This window comes from Coregonus lavaretus (assembly GCF_964263955.1).
Source record: "Coregonus lavaretus genome assembly, chromosome: 13".
In the NCBI taxonomy this organism is placed as follows: Eukaryota; Metazoa; Chordata; class Actinopteri; order Salmoniformes; family Salmonidae; genus Coregonus; species Coregonus lavaretus.
In genome coordinates, this window is record NC_140000.1 from 29,287,184 (window position 1) to 29,313,517 (window position 26,334).

General features: G+C 44.8%; 1 protein-coding gene across 1 annotated transcript in view; it reads left to right on the top strand.

Moving 5' to 3' along the window:
• Nucleotides 1–5,937: 5,937 nt before the first annotated feature.
• LOC311139658 (forkhead box protein O6-like) overlaps nt 5,938–26,334 on the top strand; it is a gene marked incomplete at both ends in the record, with an annotated part of 35,982 nt that continues 15,585 nt past the window's right edge. The window contains one exon of the mRNA XM_084174574.1: nt 5,938–6,438. Coding sequence (XP_084030700.1) covers nt 5,938–6,438 — 501 coding nt within the window. The remainder of the gene's footprint in view (nt 6,439–26,334) is intronic.

Consider the following 26,334-nt stretch of genomic DNA (forward strand, 5'->3'; position numbering starts at 1 on the left):
GGCTGGGTCTTCCAGCATGACAACGACCCGAAACACACAGCCAGGGCAACTAAGGAGTGGCTCCGTAAGAAGCATCTCAAGGTCCTGGAGTGGCCTAGCCAGTCTCCAGACCTGAACCCAATAGAAAATCTTTGGAGGGAGCTGAAAGTCCGTATTGCCCAGCGACAGCCCCGAAACCTGAAGGATCTAGAGAAGGTCTGTATGGAGGAGTGGGCCAAAATCCCTGCTGCAGTGTGTGCAAACCTGGTCAAGACCTAAAGGAAACGTGTGATCTCTGTAATTGCAAACAAAGGTTTCTGTACCAAATATTAAGTTCTGCTTTTCTGATGTATCAAATACTTATGTCATGCAATAAAATGCAAATTAATTACTTAAAAATCATACAATGTGATTTTCTGGATTTTTGTTTTAGATTCCGTCTCTCACAGTTGAAGTGTACCTATGATAAAAATTACAGACCTCTACATGCTTTGTAAGTAGGAAAACCTGCAAAATCGGCAGTGTATCAAATACTTGTTCTCCCCACTGTATATGCCCATTGTAGAGGGGCATGGACATTAGCCTGACCTTTCCACTCCTCAGCTCACCCTCCATGGCTCTAATAAGTGTGAAATCAATGCATATTCCCCAATGCCATGTTCATGTATTTGACAACCAGAACACACATCTATGCCACCTTACCATCTTCTGCCACCCAAAGAAACAGCCTAGTACAGGAGAATCTTCAAGGAGATTTTTATCATCTAGACAGTGTTTAACTTGTAAATAGGATTAAGCGGGCCAGTATCGTATTAGTTAAACCTCTCCCTGTCAGAGCCCTCGAAACAGAGGAAAGAAGCTGTTACCTGCTCACCACTTTTTTCTCCTCTCCTTTCCATTCCGCTGCATTCCGTCTTAATTATAGCCTCTTGGCTCCACTCATCTTTGTGCCTCTGAACATTATGTTCATATCAGATAGAGCCCATGCCAAGATCTGTGCCACGATAAGCCTGACTCTTTGCCCGGGGCAGGAAGTATTTAAGTCAGCCCAAGTTGGGCCGGTGCCACGGAGGGGGTGAAATCCGGACTTGCATGCTCAGGAACATTCTTGATACTTGGAAAGGAGCCTCTCTCCTTCCTGTGTCATTGGGAGCCCATATGCTTGGTGAGGGAGGCGAACTGTGACTGAATAGGAGGGAGGCATTTTCCCAGGACAGACATTGGTCTCCCCAGGGCCTCCTTGTGGCTCCTCCAACTTCCAGTCTTCCACTCATCCCAGTACCACCAAAGTGAAACAGAGGGAACATGGCCCACTTATGTAAAGTTGTGAGGTTACTGGAGGTGGGAGGAGGAAGGATGGGTGGGTCTTGGCTGTGGGGAAGTGGGAGGGAACCCTTTTTTTGTTTTGTACGTGAATGAAATTCCACTGAGCGGTTCTTCTGTGTGCCAATTTACAGGCACAAAGCATGCCTTGTGCTGTTGTGGAGTAGCCCTCAGCCCAGCCTGCTGCTGCCCCGCTTGCGGCTGAAGTGGTTCGCTGTGCTGAACGGGCTGTTCTAAGATCAGCCACAGAGAGCGCCTGAAGCCAGGCCTCCTGCCTCTGGAATGTCTGGTATGGGGACCAGTGTAAAGCACCCTGGCTGCCTGGAGGGGCCATACACACACTCTCGGCGCTAGGCTACGTCTCCTGACAGTGACAGGGCCTCCCTCTGTCTCTCCACCTCTTCCTCGCCTCCACTCTCCCTCCTGAGGTGTGGTCTTCTTCCAAGCTTCTGGATTCAGTCCACTGTCTCTCATAAAAATGTTGTATATGTTCTCTGTCTGCGTAGGTATGCTTGTTGTGAGACATGTTATGCAATGCTGGCCGAAACTCCATAGCTTGGAAATGTTAACTTTTCCGTTTCTGTGAAGTGTCTGCGCCCCGCGGAAAATCTAACTAGCATAATAATACAAATCCCCACAAAAATCTGTCTGTTTAAACTAGAGATACAGTAGATACAGTATCTGTTTTTTTTGCATGGGCTGTGTCTCATTCGGCAGGTAGCTCACTGGGTAAGAGCGTTGTGCCAGTAACCGAAAGGTCGCTGGTTCTAATCCCCGAGCCGACTAGGTGAAAAATCTGTAGATGTGCCCTTAAGCAAGGCACTTAACCCTAATTGCTCCTGTAAGTCGCTCTGGATAAGAGTGTCTGCTAAATGACTAAAATGTAAATGTAATGTAAATGATGTCGGCCTTCATCATCTGCGGTGAAAGGTGGCAGAGCTACAGCGGTGTTTGTCAGATCAGGAGACATCCCGATAATCGTTCTTCTCACGAAAACGTCTGTAGCGTCCGAACAGTTTGGGCTACAAACTATTATAACCCCTTTATGGAAAGGTGAGACGCTCACGAAAACTATGGTTGTTTTGCTCTGGGACGCCCACAAGACTCATCTGAAGGTAGACTGGTACCAGTTTAAAACATTTATGGAAGTAGTTTAGTGTCAACAAAAAAAAGGGGGTTAAATATAGTGAAATTATAATTTCCTGATCTTCTTCTTATATACCTCAAAACAAACTTCCTTTTGATTAAATTTGTGTATCTGTTTTTCCATGTATGAATCTGTTATTCAATGCGGTTTATGGGCTAACAGCAGTAAGGCCAAATTCAATGTTTCATCAATTTAAAAAAATAGATATTTCTTTGATACCTAAAAGTTTCAAAATGAAATGGCTAAATGATCCTTGGTATGACCACCTTAAAACAATTCCTTATGTTAGCTTAGTAGAACCCCCCCAAGTTTAGACTCTAGGGGGTTAACAAATAATTTAATATATTTTATGTTCAGAGGTTTTCCTCTATATTAGTAACATCATAATATGACTGTGTTTAAATGGATGTGGGATATCTATTGGTCATACCATGACACACTGACACATCCTTCCACCTCACGCATGTGCTAAATTTGACATGTACAATTTCACAACTGTGACTTTACTCATCACCACACGTCTGCATTTTGTAGTTATATTGTGCTACTTAAATGTACTTACTGTAGTAGGTGTGCTGGGTGGGGACTTGGTAGACAATCTCAGCTTGTACTTTAAATATATGTTTTTGTGGGTTGGGATCTTTGTGGCCACTTATATCACTCAAGGAATATGTGAGCGCTCATTGTTTTTTGTGTGTGCTGCCCAACGGGCTGTCAGTCCCTCAAGTAAACAATGCTATTCTATCCACCATCCAGTGGTGTCCTCAGAACAAGAGATTCTGCCAAAACCTTCAATCATGGGTAACATGATGTAGAACATTGACACCCACTTTTGCAGAACAAATAGATGCAATGTAAAGTAATTAACGTGTGTGTGTGTGTGTGTGTGTGTGTGTGTGTGTGTGTGTGTGTGTGTGTGTGTGTGTGTGTGTGTGTGTGTGTGTGTGTGTGTGTGTGTGTGTGTGTGTGTAGCAATGACTGTGGGTTGGTAGTATAGGCCTACCTATCTCATAACTGGTGTGTGCAGACATTCCGTAATGGCCACGATATTGCCCAACTACTCACCTGATCCTGGGTTGGTTACTTCACTAGGCAATGGGCAGCAAGCCAACTTGCAGTCTGCAGGTCCATCCCAAACAATTTCAAGATGGAAGATTACAGTTTATTCCTAACGAATGAAAAACATTTAAAAACAGCTTTTTAAAAGTCACTGCCCTAATCCTGAATCTATCCTGTATTCTACTGAACACTGTCTTAATGAGCAACCCATGTACAGTACATTAGATGTGTCCATGTGTGTAATAACTGTGGAATTGTAAAGAAAGTTTTATTTGTTTGGTGAAAAGTACAGTATGGGTCCGATATCTTGCTCAGCAATTGGGTATATGTTTTCCATTCCTGTGTGGTTGATAAATGCACTATGGGTTAGGCAGCCACCAATGTGTAGTTTAACTGTACTAGTTTTATGTAGTTTATAGGGCTAGTGTCTGTTTTTCAAAAACCACTGATCCATATGTTTTGAGTTACCCTGGTATTCATTCCCATTGTCTCTCGTATTTCTCTATTACCTTGACTGTTACATTTTGCAAGTCAGGATTACTCATGATGTAAATACCCCAAGTCTGTGATGACTCTTTTTGGTTTTGTTCACCCTTGACTACTACTGTCAATAAAATTATAAATTCTCAGTTAAAATAAAGCATACTAAATTGACTACAGTATTAATCTGAATTAACCCCTTATGTCATATAATCAGCCAATGGACAACGTGGTCTGAAACGTGGTAGCCAATCGTGTCTAAGCACCTGAGCAATGCGCCCGCCCAGCTGTCAATTTGACACGAGGAGGCGGCGCCATACAGTGAGGCGTGGGCGGAATCCCCTCGGTCAATGTAGCAATCTGGTAGTTACGCACACATGGGTCAAACAGGGGCTGCCACTGGGAGTCTGACATCCACAACAGTCCTGCCTGCTGTGTAGAAAGATACAGGCTGCTGTAACGCATCGAAATTTGGCAAATGCGATTTTAGAAAATTATGTGCTAAAATGTGTTAAGTCTACTTTTTTTTTTTTTTCCCGGTGATGGAGGGAATAGAGCAGAGATAATTGAACAGCATATCGCCATAGCATTTTTTCCTCACTCATATCGGATTAGAATCTGGGGTTACCTAATCTCTGGTAATCTGAACTAAATCTATCTAATTGTGGTAGAAAACTACACTCCCGCTGTTCTGGTGCACCATCAGAGACGCTTTGCGCATCAGTGGGTCTTTTTGGACACCGCGCTGCCAAAAGGAGATTATCAACTGATCATAAAGACATTAAGAGAGGATATCTGCACCAAATTCTCTTAAGAGTGAATCTGAATTTCGGAGCGCGCATTAGGCTAATTGGAATCTGGAGACCAACGGTCGCATTAAAACGCGCAGCAGCCGCCTTTCCAGAGATTAAGAACATTTTACATATTTTTCATGTTTAAACATTTTTTTGCCATGGATATTTTTCTACCGCTTTATGATGGCGTTGATATGATATGTGTGAGAGTTCGGGCCAGGGTGTCTTACCTCTAAACATGTTCTGGGAGTAATGGTTTTATGCGCGCCATCCAATGGTAGCAATTATTCCACACCACAGCGCCAGCGCGTCATCATCAGTTCACATCTACGAAACGAGTTTTATTAAATGAGGACATGTGAGGGGATCTGAGAGTGAGAAAGGCAGATTGGAGATTAGATAGGCTACATGTTAGAAATACTAGAGTCGAGCAAGACGTGTGATTAGTTATTTTATCAAGTGGACAAGAACAGACTGATGCTGGACTGTGCACTGTCTGGAAGTGTGTCGCTTTTTTAAAAGACACATGCGACACGATTTTTTAAAAGTATCATTGCAATTGAATTCGGAATCGTTTGCGTGTGACTGTGAATGAACTTGCATTTGCCAGCCTATTCCGTGAAGACTGGAAGATTTAATAATTTACGGTAATCACACATCATCGCTTGTCTGTGCTGTCTGCACAATCCTGTTGATTTTACAATTATTCTTGTCTATGTTTTGGCGGATTCTTTCGACGGCTCTCTGCATCTCTATTCTCGTTATATGATATATCATCTGTTGCTGCAGCCGGATTAACAAACATTGATAACATGCATTTGGATTGACTCTAGTTGCTGGAGATGTAGGCAATCGTCAATTCATAATTTCCCAAATTTAACATGTTTTATTTCAGGTAAAATGGGAGAACGATTATTGTTACTATTATTGCTACTCTTATCGTTACATGCGGGTTGTGATAGCCTACTGCAGACGAGCCATTCAAAATCGTCCATCTCCACAGCAGCCGGCTTGTCTGAGATTTGATCGTTACCTTATATCCGCGTCACGAGACGGATTTCGGCTTGAAGTAGGCCTAGTATTGGAGACAATACGGGAATTGTGGAGGTATTGTATTTCTTTCTAACCCGGTTATTCCTTCCCAACTGAGGATAAATGTTGATGATGGAGGACGACGAATTGGTTCATCAGGTTGATATCGATTCGGATTTCGAGCCGCAAAGCCGGGCTCGCTCGTGCACTTGGCCACTGCCTTGTCCGGAGGATTTCCCCGAAGTACAGGAGGTCAATGGGGGTCTTCCACTGACCACCATCAAGGTGGAACCAGATGACAATCTAGCCGTTTCAGCGTGCAGAGCGGGGAGAATGGGTGGCACGCCGACGGAGCTGAAGCATCCAGCAGTCGCCCCGGCTCCCATCGGCGCGACGCACCCATGCTTGGCCGGCGCGGCACTTGATGTGACTGGACAATTGCGCAAAGCCAAATCCTCGCGGCGGAACGCATGGGGTAACCAGTCGTACGCGGACCTTATCACACGAGCCATTGAAAGCACCCCTGAAAAAAGACTCACGCTATCACAGGTCTACGATTGGATGGTCCGCTATGTTCCCTATTTCAAGGATAAGGGCGACAGTAATAGTTCAGCTGGATGGAAGGTAAGCGCATGTCTACAAAGGTTATAATTGGAAATACTTTATGTCGATATTAAACACACCAGAAGTGTCAGTCAAGACAACATTTTGTAGGCTATTCCTGGGCTATAGGCTACATTATTGCACATATACTGTATATTAAATTGCCACGTCACACTTTTGGATTCGTTACGCATGAATGGTGCCATGTAATTATCCCTCTCGTCAATGGCACTGATCAATGAATTACTGTAGCCTACTATTGACAGCACAATGGAATGCCTACCATTGACAGCACAATGGAATGGAGCTGGGTAGAGGTTGGAAAAGCACTGTCCATACCTTCATAATTCCATCTTTAGTTTGGCTACATGTATACAGTAAATGCTGATGAGTAACCGCCCCCTTTTCAAAGCCTATGATCATGAAAATGCACACATGGCATGCATTTTTATATTGGTTCCTTTGGTTTCTCTCTCCTCTCTCTCTCGCTCTCTAGCTCCCTTTTTTCTCTCTCACACTATCTGTGTGAGACAGAGAAATAGGCCCTAGACAGAGGCCAATAGAAATCAATTTTCACTACAAATATTCGTTGTAAACCTACTGTATACTCTCTTTTTAAGGTGTCATTTGAGAGACACTTGTAGCTGGTCAGCTGTCCATAGTGTAAAAACCCACTGGGCACACACTGGTTGAATCAATGTTGTTTCCACGTCATTTCAATGAAATTACATAGAACCAACATGGAATAGACGTTGAATTGACGTCTGTGCCCAGGGGGTAGGCTATTCAAAAGGTGCTTTTCTCCAGACGCGCGCACAAAGGCTACCGCCTGTCTCGCCAGCAGCCTAGAGCATCCTCTCCTGGATGTCTGCCTATTTTACTGTATCAGCCTCATTATTATACCGTCTCACTCATATCCCTGTTAACATTAACACAACCTAATGTTAAGAACATAAACATGTAATCCCAAAGTAACAAGGACAGTTAGAGGCACAAGTGTGGCTGTTGATCTTGTACCTCTCAGAGAGGAGATCTTGAGGGCGAGACATGATGAGGTCACAGGTGTGAGTGTTATAAACCCACACCCCAACACTTGTCCCTGTAGAAGAACCCTTTATGGTTCCAGGTAGAACCTTTTCACCCAACAAATAACACTTTTGGAATCCTTTCTTTCATAGAGACAAGGTTCCACATAAACATTTTGCATGAAAAAGTTTCCATGTAGAACCTTTGTCCCTGTATACCAGAAGAACCCTTTTAGAAACTTTGTGAAATTCACAGCAGTTTGAACTGTGTCGTGCATACGGTGGGATTGACTGTTGTATCCCCTCTCAGGTTTGCTGTCAATCTGCTGTCAGTCATTCCTGTTGGTTCCCTCTTGAGGCCTCCTGTAGCTCAGTTGGTAGAGCATGGCGCTTGCAACGCCAGGGTTGTGGGTTCGATTCCCACGGGGGGCCAGTATGAAAAATGTATGCACTCACTAACTGTAAGTCACTCTGGATAAGAGCGTCTGCTAAATGACTAAAATGTAAGAGGCTGTTTTGAAAGCTACTGTCATGGTCTCTTTTTCTGTCTGTGTGATCGCACCAAATAAAATAAAATAAAATGGTATTGGTCGTGTACACATATTTTGTAGGTGCAGCGAAGTGCTTGTGTTTCTAACTCCAACAGTGTAGTAATACCTAACAATACAAAACAATACACACAAATCCCCAAAAAGTTAGAAATATCAGGACGAGCAATGTCAGAGTCCAGAATATACACTGAGTATACAAAACATTAAGAACTGCTCTTTCCATTTAATAGACTGACCAGGTGAATCCAGGTGAAAGCTATGATCCGTTATTGATGTCACCTTTTTAAATCCACCTCAATCAGTATAGATGAAGGGGAGGGGACAGGTTAAAGAAGGATTTTTAAGCCTTGAGACAATTGAGACATGGATTGTGTATGTGTGCCATTCAGAGGGTGAATGGGCAACACAAAATATTTAAGTGCCTTTGAACGGGGTATGGTAGTAGTTATGGTAGCACCGGTTTGAGTGTGTCAAGAACTGCAATGCTGCGGGGTTTTTCATGCTCAACAGTTTCCTGTGTGTATCAATAATGGTCCACCACCCAAAGGACATCCAGCCAACTTCACACCACTGTGGGAAGCATTGGAGTCAACATGGGCCAGCATCCCTGTGGAACACTTTTGACACCTTGTAGAGTCCATGCCCTGACGAATTGAGGCTGTTCTGAGGGCAAAAGGGGGTGCAATCAATATTAGGATGGTGTTCCTAATGTTTGGTACACTCAGTGTATATGTATATGATGGTGTGTATAGACATTATGGACAGTATATGAATAGAAAAAGTGTGTACAACAGTAGTTATATAGGATAATCCTTGACTAGAATACAGTATATACATATGAACACAACCACTGTACATGTAGGCTTTGTTGTGACGGTTTTACCCTCACTTTTTAATGGTGATATCCTCCAAAACATATGAGAAAATCATCAGGAGTAGTTTGAGTGCTTACTACTTACTGTCAATAGACTGGTCAGACATGGTTAGTTCAGGGTATCACAAGGGGCATGTTTAGCAGGGCATAACGTCGTGGAGCGTTCAATGTTACGTACAACAAACATGCCTCTCTGACATTATTTTGTAGGATAAGTAATAATGTGGGCTCTATTCATGACATTGCAATGTTCAACAAAGCTAGCCTTGAACATGGCCCAAGAAGCAGCTTTGAAAGGACCACAGCTAGTAATCAACACCAGAACACGTAGACAGAGGATTCAGAACTATGCTAATACCACCCCATAAAAGAGAGAAAATCGCACAGATGTCAGTTCATCACCTACCAGGTATTCCATGCTTGGCAAGTGTCAATTTAGTCTTTCACAACCAGGCTCATAGTAATGACACAAACACTTTATTGGTGTACATGTGAGAAATGCTTGGAGGCCTGGGGTTTTAAGTGTTGCTTTGCCATTTAAATGCAACTTTGTCTTTATGATCTGTATGTCTCTCTGTGTGGATTTTGGTCGTCTTCACATAAACACCCGTTGTAGCCTATGTTTCTAAAAGAGACCTTGTGTGTGTCCCAATGGCACCCTATCCCATAAGGGCCCTGGTCAAAAGTAGTGCATTATATAGGGAGTAGGGTGCACTTAGGTAGTCACGAGTTGTAGAGTTCAGTCCTTTAGTCTACTTAGCCTTAATCACCAAGCGCCTGACTGACTCTTAACTCTTAAGTCCATCCCATTTAAGTGAGCACTGCTAAGGTGTGTCTGCAGGTGGCTTAGCCCTTGTTATCCCTGCCCTGTACCTCGACGACAGTGGCACCGCTAACAGACACTAACCATGCTAACAGACACTAACCGCTAAGCGACAGCCCAGCTTTATCTTTAGCACTAGTGTCACCCAGTCAGCGAGCCCGACAGTTACGAAACGGGCAAATTAGGGGGTTTGACTCCTTGGAAGACTGAGGAAGTCTGAGGGCCAGGGTTATTATGAACGGTGCGAGACGAGAGGCGCGGCCCATCCCAGGTAATGAAGGTGTTTAGGTAAGTTGTTTAAAGTAAGGCGTAATGGCAATAGCCCTGGCCTGGTTTCATTGAGAGACGTGGTAGGTAATGTAAACATACACTTAGAGGAGGCACTCGCATACTCAGGCCTGAGGAGACAGTGTTTAATGCGACACAACCCCATCGTCTGTACAGCAGCCATTTGTATGTAATAAAAACAAATGGTATAGTCGATAATCATGAGTACAGGCCTCGGTGATGATGGACTGTGCAGGGGTTTAACATCCAGTTTTTGACCAACTGCTTTGATGCAAATACTGTCGCAGACTCGCAGCACAGTCCAAATTATGAGTCAGTTGTTGGTAGATGCTATCTCCCTCCCCTCCCCATACACATTCACATACTTAAACAATCATAGCAGGCTTCCTAATTATTCGTAATGTGCGTGCGAGTGTGTGTGAGAGTTGGATAAGATTGCTTGCATCATACACTACATTCCCATTTCAATAAATAGGCAGAAAAAAGCATTGATGTGGGAACAGTTGGTGTTTTTTGTTTGTTTGCGGGAGAAGAAAAAAAGATAAAAGACGAAAATATTTGTAAGCTGCTGATGAAATGATGAAATGTAATGAAATGGTTTACATGGTTTGTGGAGGAGGATGAGAGGGACAGGCAGACAGCTGTTAAAAGAGGTCTGTATGTAATAGTTCTAATCTGGTCCAAAAGCAGGTAGTCTTTTAAGCTTCCAGTTCCTCTCTCTTTCTTGGTCTGGAATGGACTCTGGATTCCCTCTTGGTCCTAGACAGTACTGACAACAACCAACAGCTGACTGTAAATACCTGCTCTTCTGACTTCTAGGAAGGCTGGAATCTGAGGCCCTGGCCTGAACCTAATGACCTCCTTAGAGGAGGCTACTATAGTGCATGGGCTTTGTGGTGCTTTGTGGTGTTGGCCACGCACACACGCACATGCACGTACGCAAACACACACAGGCATAGAAACGAACACACACACACATATGAGGGCAAGCACACACAGACATAGACCCACACAGAACATACACATGATGCAGACAACACACAACAAAGGGTCAACAGTGGGTGGTGGGGGGGTGTCTTTGTGGGGAATACTGCAGGGGGAGGGGTTGTCTCATTCTATAGACGTGTGTGTTTGGCCCCTCTGATTGGTGTGACAGCGTGTCACTGCAGAGAATGGTGCGCAGCCTTGGCTCTGACTTCCTAATGTCTATAACGGTGTGTTTTAATGGTGCGTGTGTGTGTAATGCCTGAAGGGGCTACTAACTTAATTAGGTTCAAGGATGTTCAAGGGATTCTCCTGTGTTAGGGGCTAATGAAGATGTTGATTTTGTGTGTGTGTGTGTGTGTGTGTGTGTGTTGCCTGCATATGGAATTTGGTATTTTCCCTTTGTTTGGCGGAGAATTAGTATTTCTATATGACCTTTGTGTGTGTGTGTGGTGGTGGTGGGGGGGCTCTGAATGTGTGTGGTTCTTTGTGCTACTTTGGGTATATGTGTGTGTGTGTGTCGCACAGTGTGTGTGTGTAAGCTGCAGGCAGTCAGATGCCAGGGGATTGCGAAGCTCTAATCTGAAGTGACGAGACTGTTATTTATAACGTGTCTTTAGGTAATGGGCCGCCCAGACCAGCAGGGCACAGGGTCAGCTGCTAGCTAGCTGCTTGACAGAAATAAACCAAACTAGAATGCATCAGGAGGATGAGGAGAGGGAGGGTTTAACATTTTGTATTCATTAGGCATCAAATTAAAGAAAATGGACTGAAACAGGGAGGGACTCTTTCGTTTTCTGTTGCAAAACGTTGTAGAACATTTTCCGTTGCCTGCCCTAATGAACACGACCCAGGTCTCCGCTGACAGTCACACAATCTTATTACAGTGTTACAATACAGTCATTACTCATAAAGAGGATAAAGTCAATTGGATCATATCTGTTTAGTTATTGATTTCTACAAACATTACACTGACATGTGTGCCAACCTCTGTGGAGAGATGTCGAGACACTCATAGTACTGTCAGTACACACGGGCCTTAGCAGAAATAGGAGAGAAACACTCCAGTTGAGAAATAAGAGGGATATGGCTATCTCTGCGTGTGAGAGAGTTTGTGTTTATGAGATAGAATATGTGTATGACTTTGTGTGTAAAAGCTTAGCGCAGAAAGGAGACTGAGAACTCTTGATTGTGCGTGAGTGTGTGTGTGCGCGTGAGTATGTGTGTGCGTGCGTGAGTGTGTGAGTGTGTGTTGAGGGTGGGTAGTCTGAGGGTGCAAGACTGGAAACCATCCTAGACTTCAGCTGATTCATATTTTATCCTCTCTTTGGGCTCAGGGGAATGGAGTAATTTGAGAGAGACACAGAGAGAGACACAGAGAGAGACGCACACAATGAGAGCACAGATGATACAAGCTGGATGTCTGATTATACAGTAACTCTCTCTTGGCACACACTCTCTGTTATGTACATGCTTGCACACACCAGCCAGGTCACTCCAGATCCAAGGCGATATTTGACATTCGTCCAGGTCACCAGGCCTTCAAAACCGTCCGCTATGGGCAGTGGTGAGCGCTATTACCATCAAGTAGGCTTGCGGCTTGCTAGCGAGCACAGAGAGTCGCGTGTTCAATCCCAGTACAAGGCACTCATTTTTAACCCTCTCCCTAACCTTAACTCTTTCCTTAACCATTCGGAATTAATGCCTAAACCTAACCGTCAAAATTTGACGCTGAAGTGATGGAATGTACAGTTGAAGTCGGAAGTTTACATACACCTTAGCCAAATACATTTAAACTCAGTTTTCCTGACATTTAATCCTAGTAAAAATTCCCTGTCTTAGGTCAGTTAGGATCACCACTTTATTTTAAAAATGTGAAATGTCAGAATAATAGTAGAGAGAATGATTTATTTCAGCTTTTAATTCTTTCATCACATTCCCAGTGGGTCAGAAGTTTACATACACTAAATTAGTATTTGGTAGCATTGCCTTTAAATTGTTTAACTTGGGTCAAACGTTTTGGGTAGTCTTCCACAAGCTTCCCACAATAAGTTGGGTGAATTTTGGCCCATTCCTCCTGACAGAGCTGGTGTAACTGAGTCAGGTTTGTAGGCCTCCTTGCTCGCACATGCTTTTTCAGTTCTGCCCACAAATGTTCTATAGGATTGAGGTCAGGGCTTTGTGATGGCCACTCCAATACCTTGACTTTGTTGTCCTTAAGCCATTTTGCCAGAACTTCGGAAGTATGCTTGGGGTCATTGTCCATTTGGAAGACCCATTTGTGACCAAGCTTTAACTTCCTGACTGATGTCTTGAGATGTTGCTTCAATATATCCACATAATTTCCCTTCTCATGATGCCATCTATTTTGTGAAGTGCACCAGTCCCTCCTGCAGCAAAGCACCCCCACAGCATGATGCTACCACCCCCGTGCTTCACAGTTGGGATGGTGTTCTTCGGCTTGCAAGCCATCCCCTTTTTCCTCCAAACATAACGATGGTCATTATGGCCAAACAGTTCTATTTTTGTTTCATCAGACCAGGGGACATTTCTCCAAAAAGTACGATCTTTGTCCCCATGTGCAGTTGCAAACCGTAGTCTGGCTTTTTTATGGCGGTTTTGGAGTAGTGGCTTCTTCCTTGCTGAGCGGCCTTTCAGGTTATGTCGATATAGGACTTGTTTTACTGTGGATATAGATACTTTTGTACCTGTTACCTCCAGCATCTTCACCAGGTCCTTTGCTGTTGTTCTGGGATTGATTTGCACTTTTCGCACCAAAGAACGTTCATCTCTAGGAGACAGAACGCGTCTCCTTCCTGAGCGGTATGACGGCTGCGTGGACCGATGGTGTTTATACTTGCGTATTATTGTTTGTACAGATGAACGTGGTACCTTCAGGCATTTGGAAATTGCTCCCAAGGATGAACCAGACTTGGCTGATTTCTTTTGAATTTCCCATGATGTCAAGCAAAGAGGCACTGAGTTTGAAGGTAGGCCTTGAAATACATCCACAGGTACACCTCCAATTGACTCAAATTATGTCAATTAGCCTATCAGAAGCTTCTAAAGCCATGACATCATTTTCTGGAATTTCCCAAGCTGTTGAAAGGCACAGTCAATTTAGTGTATGTCAACTTCTGACCCACTGGAATTGTGATACAGTGAATTATAAGTGAAATAATCTGTCTGTAAACTATTGTTGGAAAAATTACTTGTGTCATGTACAAAGTAGATGTCCTAACCGACTTGCCAAAACTATAGTTTGTTAAAAATAAATTTGTGGAGTGGTTGAAAAAACGAGTTTTAATGACTCCAACCTAAGTGTATGTAAACTTCTGACTTCAACTGTACATGCAAATTACCAAAGCATGGGCAAGCATTCAAATTCACAAAATGCCGAAAAGGCACTAATGTGAAAAACAATAGCGTTTTCCGTTTGAAATTACACAATTATATTCCCACTGTCTCTATCTATCTCACAGACAACCACACTTATAATACCACACTGTCTGTCTTTATTTACCAATTTCAATATGTTCTCTCATTCCTTCTCTACGTCTCCCCTCAGGTTTATCCGAGCACGGGCCAATTCAGGTTAAATGTCTTACTTGTTAGGGGTCTCCTGCCTCTGCCAGTTACCCAGAGTGCCATAAGCGGCATGCGTCTCCTTACAGCCATCACATCACATCTCTCACAGATCTTATCTCACCAATAATGATACTGCATGGATTTCCCCTCTCCAGCTGTATTTGTATCATTCGAAATATGTTGGAAATGGCACTCTATTCCCTATTTAGTGTGCTACTTTTGACCACGTCCCATAGAGCTCTGACAAAAGTAGTACACTATGTAGGGCATAGGACACCATTTGGGACACAACCCTAGTCACATAGGGTTACTCACTTGGAGGGTTTCCATGTTGAGACTTACCACACTAAACCACCATTTCTCTAGTTTTCTCAGGCTGAGGTTTGTAAAGGCAGTGTTGTGAGTGAGGCTAGGTCTCTAGGACATGGACTCTGCTCATTTAAAAATAAATAGAAAACATGGCGAAGTGGATTGTCATTCCTGCAGGGTCACATCATCACCCTCTAACTGGACTGGCTCCCACCACGCATGCGTACACATGCTCAAACACACACTGTGCCTCAGAGCACCATCCATGGAGGAACACTGTGTTCTTGGTGGTGAGGCCCGTGGGGTGGGGTGGGAGGGTATGATGAAAGGGAAATGTAATGTAATAATGTAGATGTTGTAGTGTTTTTGTTTTGAAACTTGCTGGACCTGGGGCGGATTGGCTCTTTGGGGAGGTGTGGCGCTGTTTGGTAAGAGTCAAATGCTTTTGGTGACGCCTTTTACAGCTTGGGACTTGGTGTGCCGAGGCGCTTTACGAGTTTGGAATGTCCACAGTCAAGGGAAGGAAGGGAGGATGGGGGGTTTTCTGTTCTCAGCATTGAGCCAACATTGGATCCTCTGAGAAAGCACATCTCTTTCTACATTTCTCTCTCTACCCTGCCAGGGTTGGATGGGGGGTGCCAAAGGGAGAAGGAGGAGGAAGAGCGGATGGGGAAGTAAAGAAGGAAGAGGGGGAGGCCTGCTTTTGTGTTGCTCTATCTATACATCATGATCCAACCAACCAACTAACTCACTCGGTGCACAATGAGTTATCCGCAACTATGCCTACATTCCAACGAAACAAAAAGTAAAAAGAGACACTGAGTTAGAGAGCTAGACCTTTCAGTGGTGTTGTATTGTGCCCAATAAAAGCTGGGTCTGGATGTGGTCGGTCCCCATGGTAATATGCTCTATTTTCACCCCAAACCAAATTGGTATACTTCTGCTTGGCTTGTGTTTACTTACCAAAAGGCTTTGTTTTGGAGGTTTTGGTGAATGTAGATGTGCGCGTGTGTACGTGAATGTGAAGGCGGTAAGACAGCTCATGGCACTGATATACAGAGTCCTGTCTAATTTATTTTCTTAGATATTTTGCAGTTTATTTGTGGTTATAGTTCCATTGTATGTGGTTGAGAAAACGTATGTACATTGGTAGCCATCTTGTTTGTCTGTAGGAGATGAGTCTCAATAGGAGTGACTCAAATTTTAGCAACAATGTCCTTTAAGTCGATTTCAAGCTCTACATCAAGCTCTCTTCTGCTGAAATCAAATCATATTTGATTTGTCACATGCCGAATACAACAGGTATTTTACCGTGAAATGCTTAAGTACGAGCCCTTTTACATGCGCGTTGGTTGGTTTGGGAGCTATTCATTTGGATAGGTACATAGTGAAGCCTATCTGTTCCCATTCTTTCTTGAATATGAAAATAAATAAATTGTAGAGCCCTTTTCATTACATGGAGAAATCACAAAGGCTCATGAAGCAGCTGATAACATATTGCTATTGTGTTCAATGAAAGGTTGTCGGTGCTTGTGAGGAACTTGGTCTAGCTATGAGTGAGTCGGTGAGCTTGAGTCTGTGAATACATATGTGTCTCTGTCTGTGTGTCTGTGTCTGTTTGGGTGCATGTCAATGTGTATTATGCAGTGGAGGCTGCTGAAGGGAGGACGGCTCATAATAATGGCTGGAACGGAGCAAAAGGAATGGCATCCAACACATACTGTAGAAATCATGTGTTTGATACCATTCCACTTTTTCCGTTCCAGCCATTACCACGAGCCCATCCTCCCCAATTAAGGTGCCACCAACCTCCTTTGGTATTATGTATATGTGTGCATGTACTGTATACCTCTGTGTGTGTGCCATATGTATGTGTGTGTGCGTTTACATGTATGTGTGTGTGTGTGTGCTTACTCATATACAGTGTGTGTGTGTGTGTGTGAGAGAGAGAGAGAGAGAGAGAGAGAGAGAGAGAGAAGAGAGAGAGAGAGAGAGAGAGAGAGAGAGAGAGAGAGAGAGTGCTCACATGCGGCTGATGGGCTCAGTGGGAGTTTGGTTCCCGGGGGAACGGCTTCTCATTAATAATTCAGACGAGGCTCATTATCAAGGCAGTGCAGATTTCTCCCTGATTTCACCTTAATTGCAGGCAGCTTGCTCCACTCAGGCAAGGTAGCAGTCCCACTGTGTATAGACTCCTAGCACAGCCCTCATATTCACTCTGCCTTCAGTAAACCTGGGTTTACATACTATTCGAAATCATTCAAATACTTAGAGCGTTTGAGCTAGTCTGGAGTGCCAGATGGGGGCGATGTTTGGTGTTTGGCCATTCTGCTACTATTCCATTGGTGACATTGTGCCAGGCAAGCTCAATCAAGCCCAGATAAAGGATTTGAAATTATTTTGAATAGTATTTGAACCCAGGTTTGACTCTCTGCCTCCAGTATTCATCCCAGCTCTCTCCTGTTCTCCTTCCTTCATACGGCCACAACAATGTTACCTTCTGTATTGCACTGTACACCTCCTCATACTGTGCACGGAATGTCACAAACATACTATTTATACTTACTTGCAGATCAGATGAGCAGTTTCTACAGTAGGCCTAGTAAATTGCTATAGCAACGTTTGTGGAATGTCATGTATTGTTATGGATATAGTGATAAAGGCCTACAGTGTGTTGATGTTTAGAATGACGACATTGTTTTATGTGAGGCAACTCGACCCTGTGAGTTCCATTTAGGCTTTTTCCAGTCTTTATTGTTGTTATGATAAAACTATCTTGATATACATTGTACAGTGTGATGAAATTATGTTTTATGTAATGCAACACCGTCATTTACATAATGTACTCAGTGATGGTTTTCCGTTCAGTCTTTTGTCCTTCTTTATGACTGTGTGGAATCCCCATTGAGAAAACAGAATAATGGCCATGAACCTGTCAGACATGCATATGAATAATCAACCATTTGCTGACTCCTGAGTGGCGCAGTGGTCTAAGGCACTGCATCGCAGTGCTAACTGTGCCACTAGAGATCCTGGTTCGAATCCAGGCTCTGTCGCAGCCGGCCGCGACCGGGAGACTCATGGGGCGGCGCACAATTGGCCCAGCGTCGTCCAGGGTAGGGGAGGGAATGGCCGGCAGGGATGTAGCTCAGTTGATAGAGCATGGCGTTTGCAACGCCAGGGTTGTGGGTTCGATTCCCACGGGGGGCCAGTATAAAAAATTATTTATTCACTAACTGTAAGTCGCTCTGGATAAGAGCGTCTGCTAAATGACGTAAATGTAATGAGGATGGTGTTACTTTATAAATTTTTTTAAATGTTATTTATTATTTACAAAAATTTAAAAATAGTCAGAGAAGGATGTTGTTACAAAAACAACATGTATGATTCTCTCTTCAGTCTTCATACGAAGAAACACTGGAAGCCATATTTCTTTCAGAGCCACAAAAAAAATGATCACAGAAACTCTAGGTGCTCATATTTCATAACTCAATTTTTCTCTTCGTTGGAGATTGTCTGTATGCAGCGATTGATGGCTGGATGTGTGTCAGAGAGAGGGAGAGAAAGGGGAAAGAGAGGGAAGAGATGGAGAGGGAAAGAGAGAGGGAGGAAGAGAGAGTGAGGAAAGAGGAAGAGAGAGAGCAAGAGGGAGGAGGGGAGAGAGGGAGAGAAGAGAGACAGAGGGAGAGAAGAGAGACAGAGGGAGAGAAGAGAGACAGAGGAAGAGAAGAGAGACAGAGGGAGAGAAGAGAGACAGAGGGAGAGAGGCTGGGTGGGTGATGTATGTCCTGTTAGGTGCTGAATTTCATGACACTCCATCTTTGGCCAGCTTGAGGTGGTGCATCCCCATCTGTCCCACTCCTCTCAGCCTGTCTGTCAGGCTGCCTGTCAGTGTGTGTGTGCGGATGTGTATGGATCTGGGCCATCTATCAGCCGTGTATCAGTTTATCTAAGGTTCCCGCAGCCACATGGCTCAACAGGTAATCACCCTAAAGGGTGATGAAGAGGGCTGGATCACAAAGGGAAATTTAGTTACCGTTGACAGAACCTTGACATATCGTTGTCAGGTTGATATGAGAGTGAGGAGGAGACAGGGGCTGAGAAGAGTTACAGTGTCTGCTTGTTATGCTAATGGTATAATGGCTATCCCTGTACACCTGTATGTAGCCTACTTCCGCCCATGCAGTTGATGGATTTGGCTGTTGGTGGTCAGCTGGGTCACTCAAGGTACAAGTTGCACTCAGAAAAAGGTCTAGGATCAGGTTACCCTCCCCTAATCCCAACTTTATGCAACTGAGGGGGTGGGCACAAATCGGATCTTGGATCAGTGTCTAAGCCCAACTTCAGCCTAAGGTACAACATTGGGGGCTCTGTTCATTGGAGGTAGGGGTATAGTTGTAAAAATCCCCAAATGTTTGCAAAGTTCCCTGGTTTTTCAGAAATCGTCTTTGAAGGATTTTTGGAATCGGCAGGGAATGAACTCTAAGGGAATTCTCCAACCTGGAAATCTTCACAAAAAACAGGGAACATTGAGAAAGTTTTGGGAATTTTCCAACCCTATTAGGGACTGTAGCGGCAGGGGTGGTTAGGGAGGTTAGCGGTGGCCAGCAGGCTGGCTGGCCGTCAGCGGCTGAAATATGACGGTCCTAACTGGATTTGTGTGACAGTGGGGATGAATGTAGGTCAGGACGCGGGGCCCGGTGTTTAGTATTCTGCCTGTGTGAGGAGGGCTGAACTCAGAGCCAGCAGATAGCCCGGAATGAACCCAGCACGTCTGCCTCCCTCTGTTTCAGTCTCTCTGCATGCATCTCTCTCCGCGTCTCTGTCTTTCTCTCACTCTTTTTCTCTCTCCCTCTCTCCTTTGCTCTCTCTTTGTTTCTCTTTGTATCTTGGGCTTTTTTCTCCCTCTGTTTCCGTCTCCCTGTGTTTCTCTCTATTGCTTTTTTCTCCCGCTCTCTCCTTTTGACTCCCTTTCTCTCGTATATTGGGCTTTTCTTCTCTCACACACCCAGTTCCTGTCACTCAATCCCTTCACTTCTCTCCTCTCTTGCTCTATTTCACACTTTCAGTCACTTTCATTCTTCCTCGCAAAGTACCCCTTTTATCACTCATTTCCCCATCCCTTGCTCATTTCTTCCTACTCCTTTCATCCTCTTTTGATGTCCTGTTTCATCTCTCCTTCTTTCTCTCCTTCAGTCATTCTTTTATTACCAAAACTAACATGATAAACACCTCTCTTTTCTTCTCTCTAAATGTCAGTCTTAGAGTTGTCTCTGCTCTCTGACTGTATCCGACTGACGTTTTCCATAGTGAGTTTGGGACCTATAGTTGCTGTAGTTGCCTGTGACCACAGGAGTATCCGTCATTGATGGACAGCCAGGCTATGGCTACAGTTGGCTGTTATAGCGGTAGGTTCAGCTCTGTATCCAGTCTGATGTACCCGGAAAAGAACCATAAAGGGTTCTTTGGCTGTCCCTGTAAGAGAACCTTTATGGTTCTACTAAAGAAGAACCTTAGGTAAAAAGGATTCTATGTGGACCCAAAAAGGATTCTCCTACAGGGACGGCTGAATAACCTTTTATGGTTCTAACTTTTTAGTAAGAGTGTACCAGAGAGCTTCAAGGATTGATCCAGACAGGTCTTGGCAGGACTTGACAGCTACACTTACCATAAAGTCATTTGACAATGGGGTGCATCTCAATAGTCTCCTTCTCTCATCCCCTTCATTCGGTGGACACATTAAAGAAGGTATAAACGGTTTGATCTCTCCTATCCTTTGTTTTTTAATCAGTACATACAAAGGAGAGAAGGCTAGGAGACGATGCTACTTTAGACTATTGAGATATACCCAATATGTCAGACGTTGCTGCTTTTGGCTATTGAGGTACACCCCATGCGTAGAGGTAAGACGCTCAGTCATGTTGCTAACCTAACCTCTCCCTAGCTGTGTCCTGAGGCAGTGAGAGCATGGTAAAGGTCACTGCTGGTTGTTGTGTGTTGTCCTCCTTTCCCCTGTTCTCTCCATCGCCTTGGTGAGGACAGGAAAGAGGGGATAGATCAGGGTTGGCATATGGATCCATTATCTTTTTTCATTTGGGAGAGGATTCAGGAGAGAGATAGAGAGAGGGAGAGAGAGAGAGAGAGTGTGTGTGTGTGTGTGTGAGAGAGCAGACAGAGAGACAGAGAAGGAGAGGGAGATGAGGAAGAGTGAATTAGAGCTTCCAAGCAGGACTGGAAGCCAGACTTGGCTGCACTTCAGCTACTCTGCGCACTTCAGCTCAAGTGTGCGTCCATTAGTGCACTCCCACTGCACTCATAAATGCATACAGTCACACACACACACACACACACACACACACACACACATACACATACACACACACACACAGTTTTGTATTGCTATCCTTGTGGGGACCAAATAATTGCTTCCCATCCAAAATCCTATTTTCCCTAACCCCTAACCCTAAATCTAAATCTAACCCTAACCTTAAACCTTAACCTAACCATAACCCTAACCTTAACCCTATGCCTAACCTTAACCCCAAACCCCTAACCCTAAACCTAATCGTAACCCCTAACCCTAACTGTAACCCTAACCCTAAACCTAATCGGCACAATGTCCCCACTTGTCTGAATTTTCTTTGTTTTACTATCCTTGTGAGGACTTCTGGTACCCACAAGGATAGTTAAACAAACACACACACACGCATCCGCAAAATCACATATTCACTGTAAAATTCAAACACAGTGTATATATATAGCCTACTTTCGTACAAATAAAAAACCCACAGGCACACACAGACCTAACCCTCCTTCGCTTCACATATACCTAATTTTACTCAAGTTCTACTCTGGTCTAGACTCACTCACACACATACTGTATGTTACAGTTACTGTAAAAACACACACAACATACTGTATGTTACAGTTACTGTAAAAACACACACACACACACACATACTGTATGTTACAGTTACTGTAAAAAAACACACACACACACACAACCTTTCTTATCTCACCAGATTGTGCAACGCTTCCCGACAAAATAAATAATTAAATGAGCGCAATAACATCTTCCGAAAAAAGATCCCTCAATTAGAACAGAATGGGTAAATGGGGTGAGGCGGGGGCTGTGTGTCTGTCAGGAGGGGGAGTGGTATTTCGGGAACTCAGAAACACTATTACATAAGGGAGACCATGACCCAAGAAGGTTTTATGCAGTTGTGCAATGTTAATTTGTCCCCCCCCCTTAGCAATCAGCTTAGCAAAAGTATTTTCTCAAATCCTTACAAGTGATCCATGCAGACGGACCGACTGGGGAGGCAAATAAATCAGTGGTGCAGAAGAGAGGGGGGTTGGTGTGTGTGTACGCGCACGTAGGACCACGTTGCTGAGGTCAAGGGTGTGTGTAGCTGAAGTTGTGCGTGTGTGTGTCTGGAGTGGAGATTATAGTGAAAGGGAATGTGTGTCTGAGTGTTATGAATGTATGTTTGTCATAAGGAAGAGATTGTTTGGTTGTTGTGTTATGTACTGTATCTGTGTGTGTATGTGTGGGTGATGAATTGATTTGTGTCATAAGGGAGAGGTTGCTGGGTTGTTGTGTTACTCGTTTGTGTGTGTGTGTGTGTGTGTGTGTGAGCGGCGATCGGGAGAGCAGGCTAGGATGGTAGCTGACGGGATGAACTCGTGTGACGGCGTGGAGCACAAGGAGGTCTGCCCCGGCACCCAGGCAGGAAGTAGGTCATGGTTAGGAGAGGCGGGAAGGCGGGACCTAGAAGGTCTGAGTGACATGCTGACAAGAGCATGGGGAAAGGGGGGTGATCAGATGCCTGCACTCTCAGGCAAGAGAGGGGGAGTGTGGGGGAGACTGACAGCTGAAACATGGTTGAGAGTTTGCAGGGTTGACAGAGGGGTTTGTGTGTGTGCATGTGTGGAGGTGAGTGTGTGCAGTCTCAATGTGATTGCCTGTCTTTTGTACATGAGGCGTCTAGGCTGCTTCAGATTTTCATTTACCCACCTTTTCACACTCCGTCGCTAGCCGCTCTATCATTCCATCTTTTTCTCAATCATCCCTCAAATACACTGTTCCAACAGTCTCGTAGCCTACTTGCCCGAAACTCTCTCTGTCCTCTATCCACCCAGCCCCATTTGCACATGTGCAGTCACGTGGTTCCCAAGCAGTGAGTGGGCATACATGTGTCTAATTTCTGTCTGCATGTCATCTGAGGCTTCAATCTGTTTCAGAGCACTGTTGGCGTCAGCCCAGATTGCATCACTTAGCTTCACTATGCTCCTGTGTTAGCGAGGCTAACGCTGGGCTATGCTAGGCAGCTCTGTGCTGGTCTCACAAATGTTTCATAGGGACAAATGCAGCATCCCATCATCTGTTTGTGTGTTAAAATGCTAACGGTACCACCAACAGATGTACGCTAAGAAATTATTCAACCCCCTAACCCGCTAAGCAAGCAAGCCACCATTGCATGGGGGACAATTGGTGCCACGCTTGTATGAATCCTGGGCCGTGTTCATTATGACACGCTACGCAAAATGTTTTCAAACATTTTGCAACAGAAAATGTAAATGAGTGTTTCTTGTTGGAGAACTCTATGTAGTCCTTCCCTGTTTCAGTCTATTTTCTTCCATTTGGTACCTAATGAACACGACCCAGCTCTGTAGAAGGATACAGGCAAATGTTAACCATTATCCTAGTAAATGTCATCCATGTTGTTTTCAATATTTAGCATAAGGCATCTCTGCACTGGGCATAGCCCCAGAGCGAAGGAAGGAGATCGGAAAAGGATTGGGAAAACGGATGAGGAATGAAAGAGTGTGTAGCAGAGACGTGTGTGTCGGTCTGTGTCTACGTGTGTCTGAAGACATAGAGCAGTAGCTGCATAGCGCCTTGGACGAGAGTGCAGGCAAGTGACATTGATGGAGAGCGGGAAAGAGAGGAAATGAATGTGAAGGCTCCAGAGTTGGAGAACATGGAGAGCTAGAACAAATGACACTCCAGCAATCGAGAGAAGTGGGAGCGATAGATTTGGAGCAAGGGAGAGATAAAAAGTGATAATAAAGATAAAGTGAATGAACGGAGTGAACGATGTGGGAAGAGATTTGGAGAGAGTGAATAAGAGACAGGGCAAAGGGGGGGGGGGGGGGTGGAATGGAGGGAGAGAGAGTGACAGAGGAGAAAAGGGGGGCTGAGTCTCTGCCTTTACGGTGGGGTGATTGCGTGACTGAGAGGAGAGTGCAGTGCCGTATGTAATGCTCTCAAGACGGATATTAAGATGCGCTGCCCGACTCTTTCTCGCTCTCTCCCTTCATTCTCTCCTCCGTTCTGCTCCTTCTCTCTCTCTCTCTCTCTCTCTCTCTCTCTCTCTCTCTCTCTCTCTCCATCTCTGCTAATGATCCACGCGTCTTGCCACACTGAGTGATACCCACTGACAGTACCACTCAGGCGGAAACTCTGCAGCCCCCTTCTAGGAGAAGAGGCAACACACACACACACACACACACACACACACACACACACACATGGGCGTGTACACACACACCCACACACACACACACACACTAGATAAAACGCACCATACTTTCAATGACACACAAAGATGCTCCTAAACACGTGAGGGCATATTGTAACCATCACACACACATGCACAACCACATACAGCAAACCCAAATATATACAAGCACATTCAACAGTACTGATAGACATATGAGTGCTTTCATCCCTTTATAGAGGAGGCATTGCAATATATACAATATATGTCCTGTATGCCTTTCCATATAGCGACCTGTGTATGTATGACCTTTTAATCCCCATTGGCCTATGCAGCCACACCGCCACACTCCCCTACACAGCCCCATATGCCCTCGTGCAGTACGACCCCGTACATCCTACTACATCCCCTTACAACCCTTCACAGCTCCATACATATGTCTCAGTGCAGCATGAGCCCACACAGTGATGTACACACCCTGTGAACCAGGTCTAACTTTCCTGCCTCGTACAATCCCATACATCCCTACCCAGCCCCATAGATAGACCATACGTCCCCATGCACCATACGTCCCCATGCACCATACGTCCCCATGCACCATACGTCCCCATGCAGCATAAGTCCCCATTCATCCGTACAGTCTCATACAGCCTCATACGATCTTACATAGACCTATACGCCCCCCCCCCCGTGAACCAGGTCTCATTACCCCGCTCTAACTCTAATCCGGTGGCCCGCCCAGCCATGACTGCTGCTGAGAGGGAGAGGTTAGGTCAAGAATTAGGTCATAGGCCTAATAACAGCCCACTCCTCCAATTAGCGAGTGGATTACGAAGGGGCATGTGTGCATGTGCGTCAGCACGCTGGCCGCTCCAGCCGCTCCTAATCCAGACACGGCCTCTATGGTAATAGAGGGTCCTGGGAACCCATATTTCCCATTCTTCTGCTCACTAATCCCCTCCTGACTTCATTAAAACACTTGATACCTTCAGGTGTTGCTGATTGTGTCTCGTACACTTTGAGGAGTTGAGGAGAATGCTAGGGTGAGTTAGTGTTCCGTTAGTAGTTGAAGTGGTCCTACGTTCAAAACATTACTACATGGTTCACAGTCAATAAGTAGTCTCGAAAATAAACTGAATTGATATGTTTTCCCTTTTGCTTTACTTTTTCCCTTTATTTTGTCTCGTTTCAATGAGTCGGGGATTGTGCTTAAACTTTTTAGCATAGGGCCTCCCGAGTGGCGCAGTGGTCTAAGGCACTGCATCACAGTGCTAGCTGTGCCACTAGAGATCCTGGTTCAAGTCCAGGCTCTGTCGCAGCCGGCCGCGACCGGGAGACCCATGGTGCGGCGCACAATTGGCCCAGCGTCGTCCAGGTTAGGGGAGGGTTTGGTCGGTAGGGATGTTCTTGTCCCATCGCGCACTAGCGACTCCTGTGGCGGGCCGGGCGCAGTGCACGCTAACTCGGTCGCCAGGTGTATGGTGTTTCCTCCGACACATTGGTGCGGCTGGCTTCCGGGTTAAGTGGGCACTGTGTCAAGAAGCAGTGCGGCTCGGTTGGGTTGTGTTTCGGAGGACGCACGACTCTCGACCTTCGCCTCTCGGGAGTTGCAGTGGTGGGACAAGACTGTAACTACCAAATGGATTCCACGAAAAAGGGGAAAAAATACCCCCCCCAAAAATATTTTCAGCATAATGCTTTCTTCAATGTGGGGGTTTATCCCAAATCTATTACCCATTTGGTTTTACGCATTCCAATCAACAAGGCCAAAATAGTGCATTGGTTTTCTACTGAGAGACTATCTCTCTTGAAGTAAAACTGGATCACTTTCAGAAGTCATTGTCAGATACTCTCGGGCTACTACTGTCTGGCCTGTGTGGTTTTCTCCACAGCCCTACAGCTGATTACATTCTATATGAGACATTTCTATGTTTACATTCTATATGAGGCATTTCTATGTAAGGGATTTGGA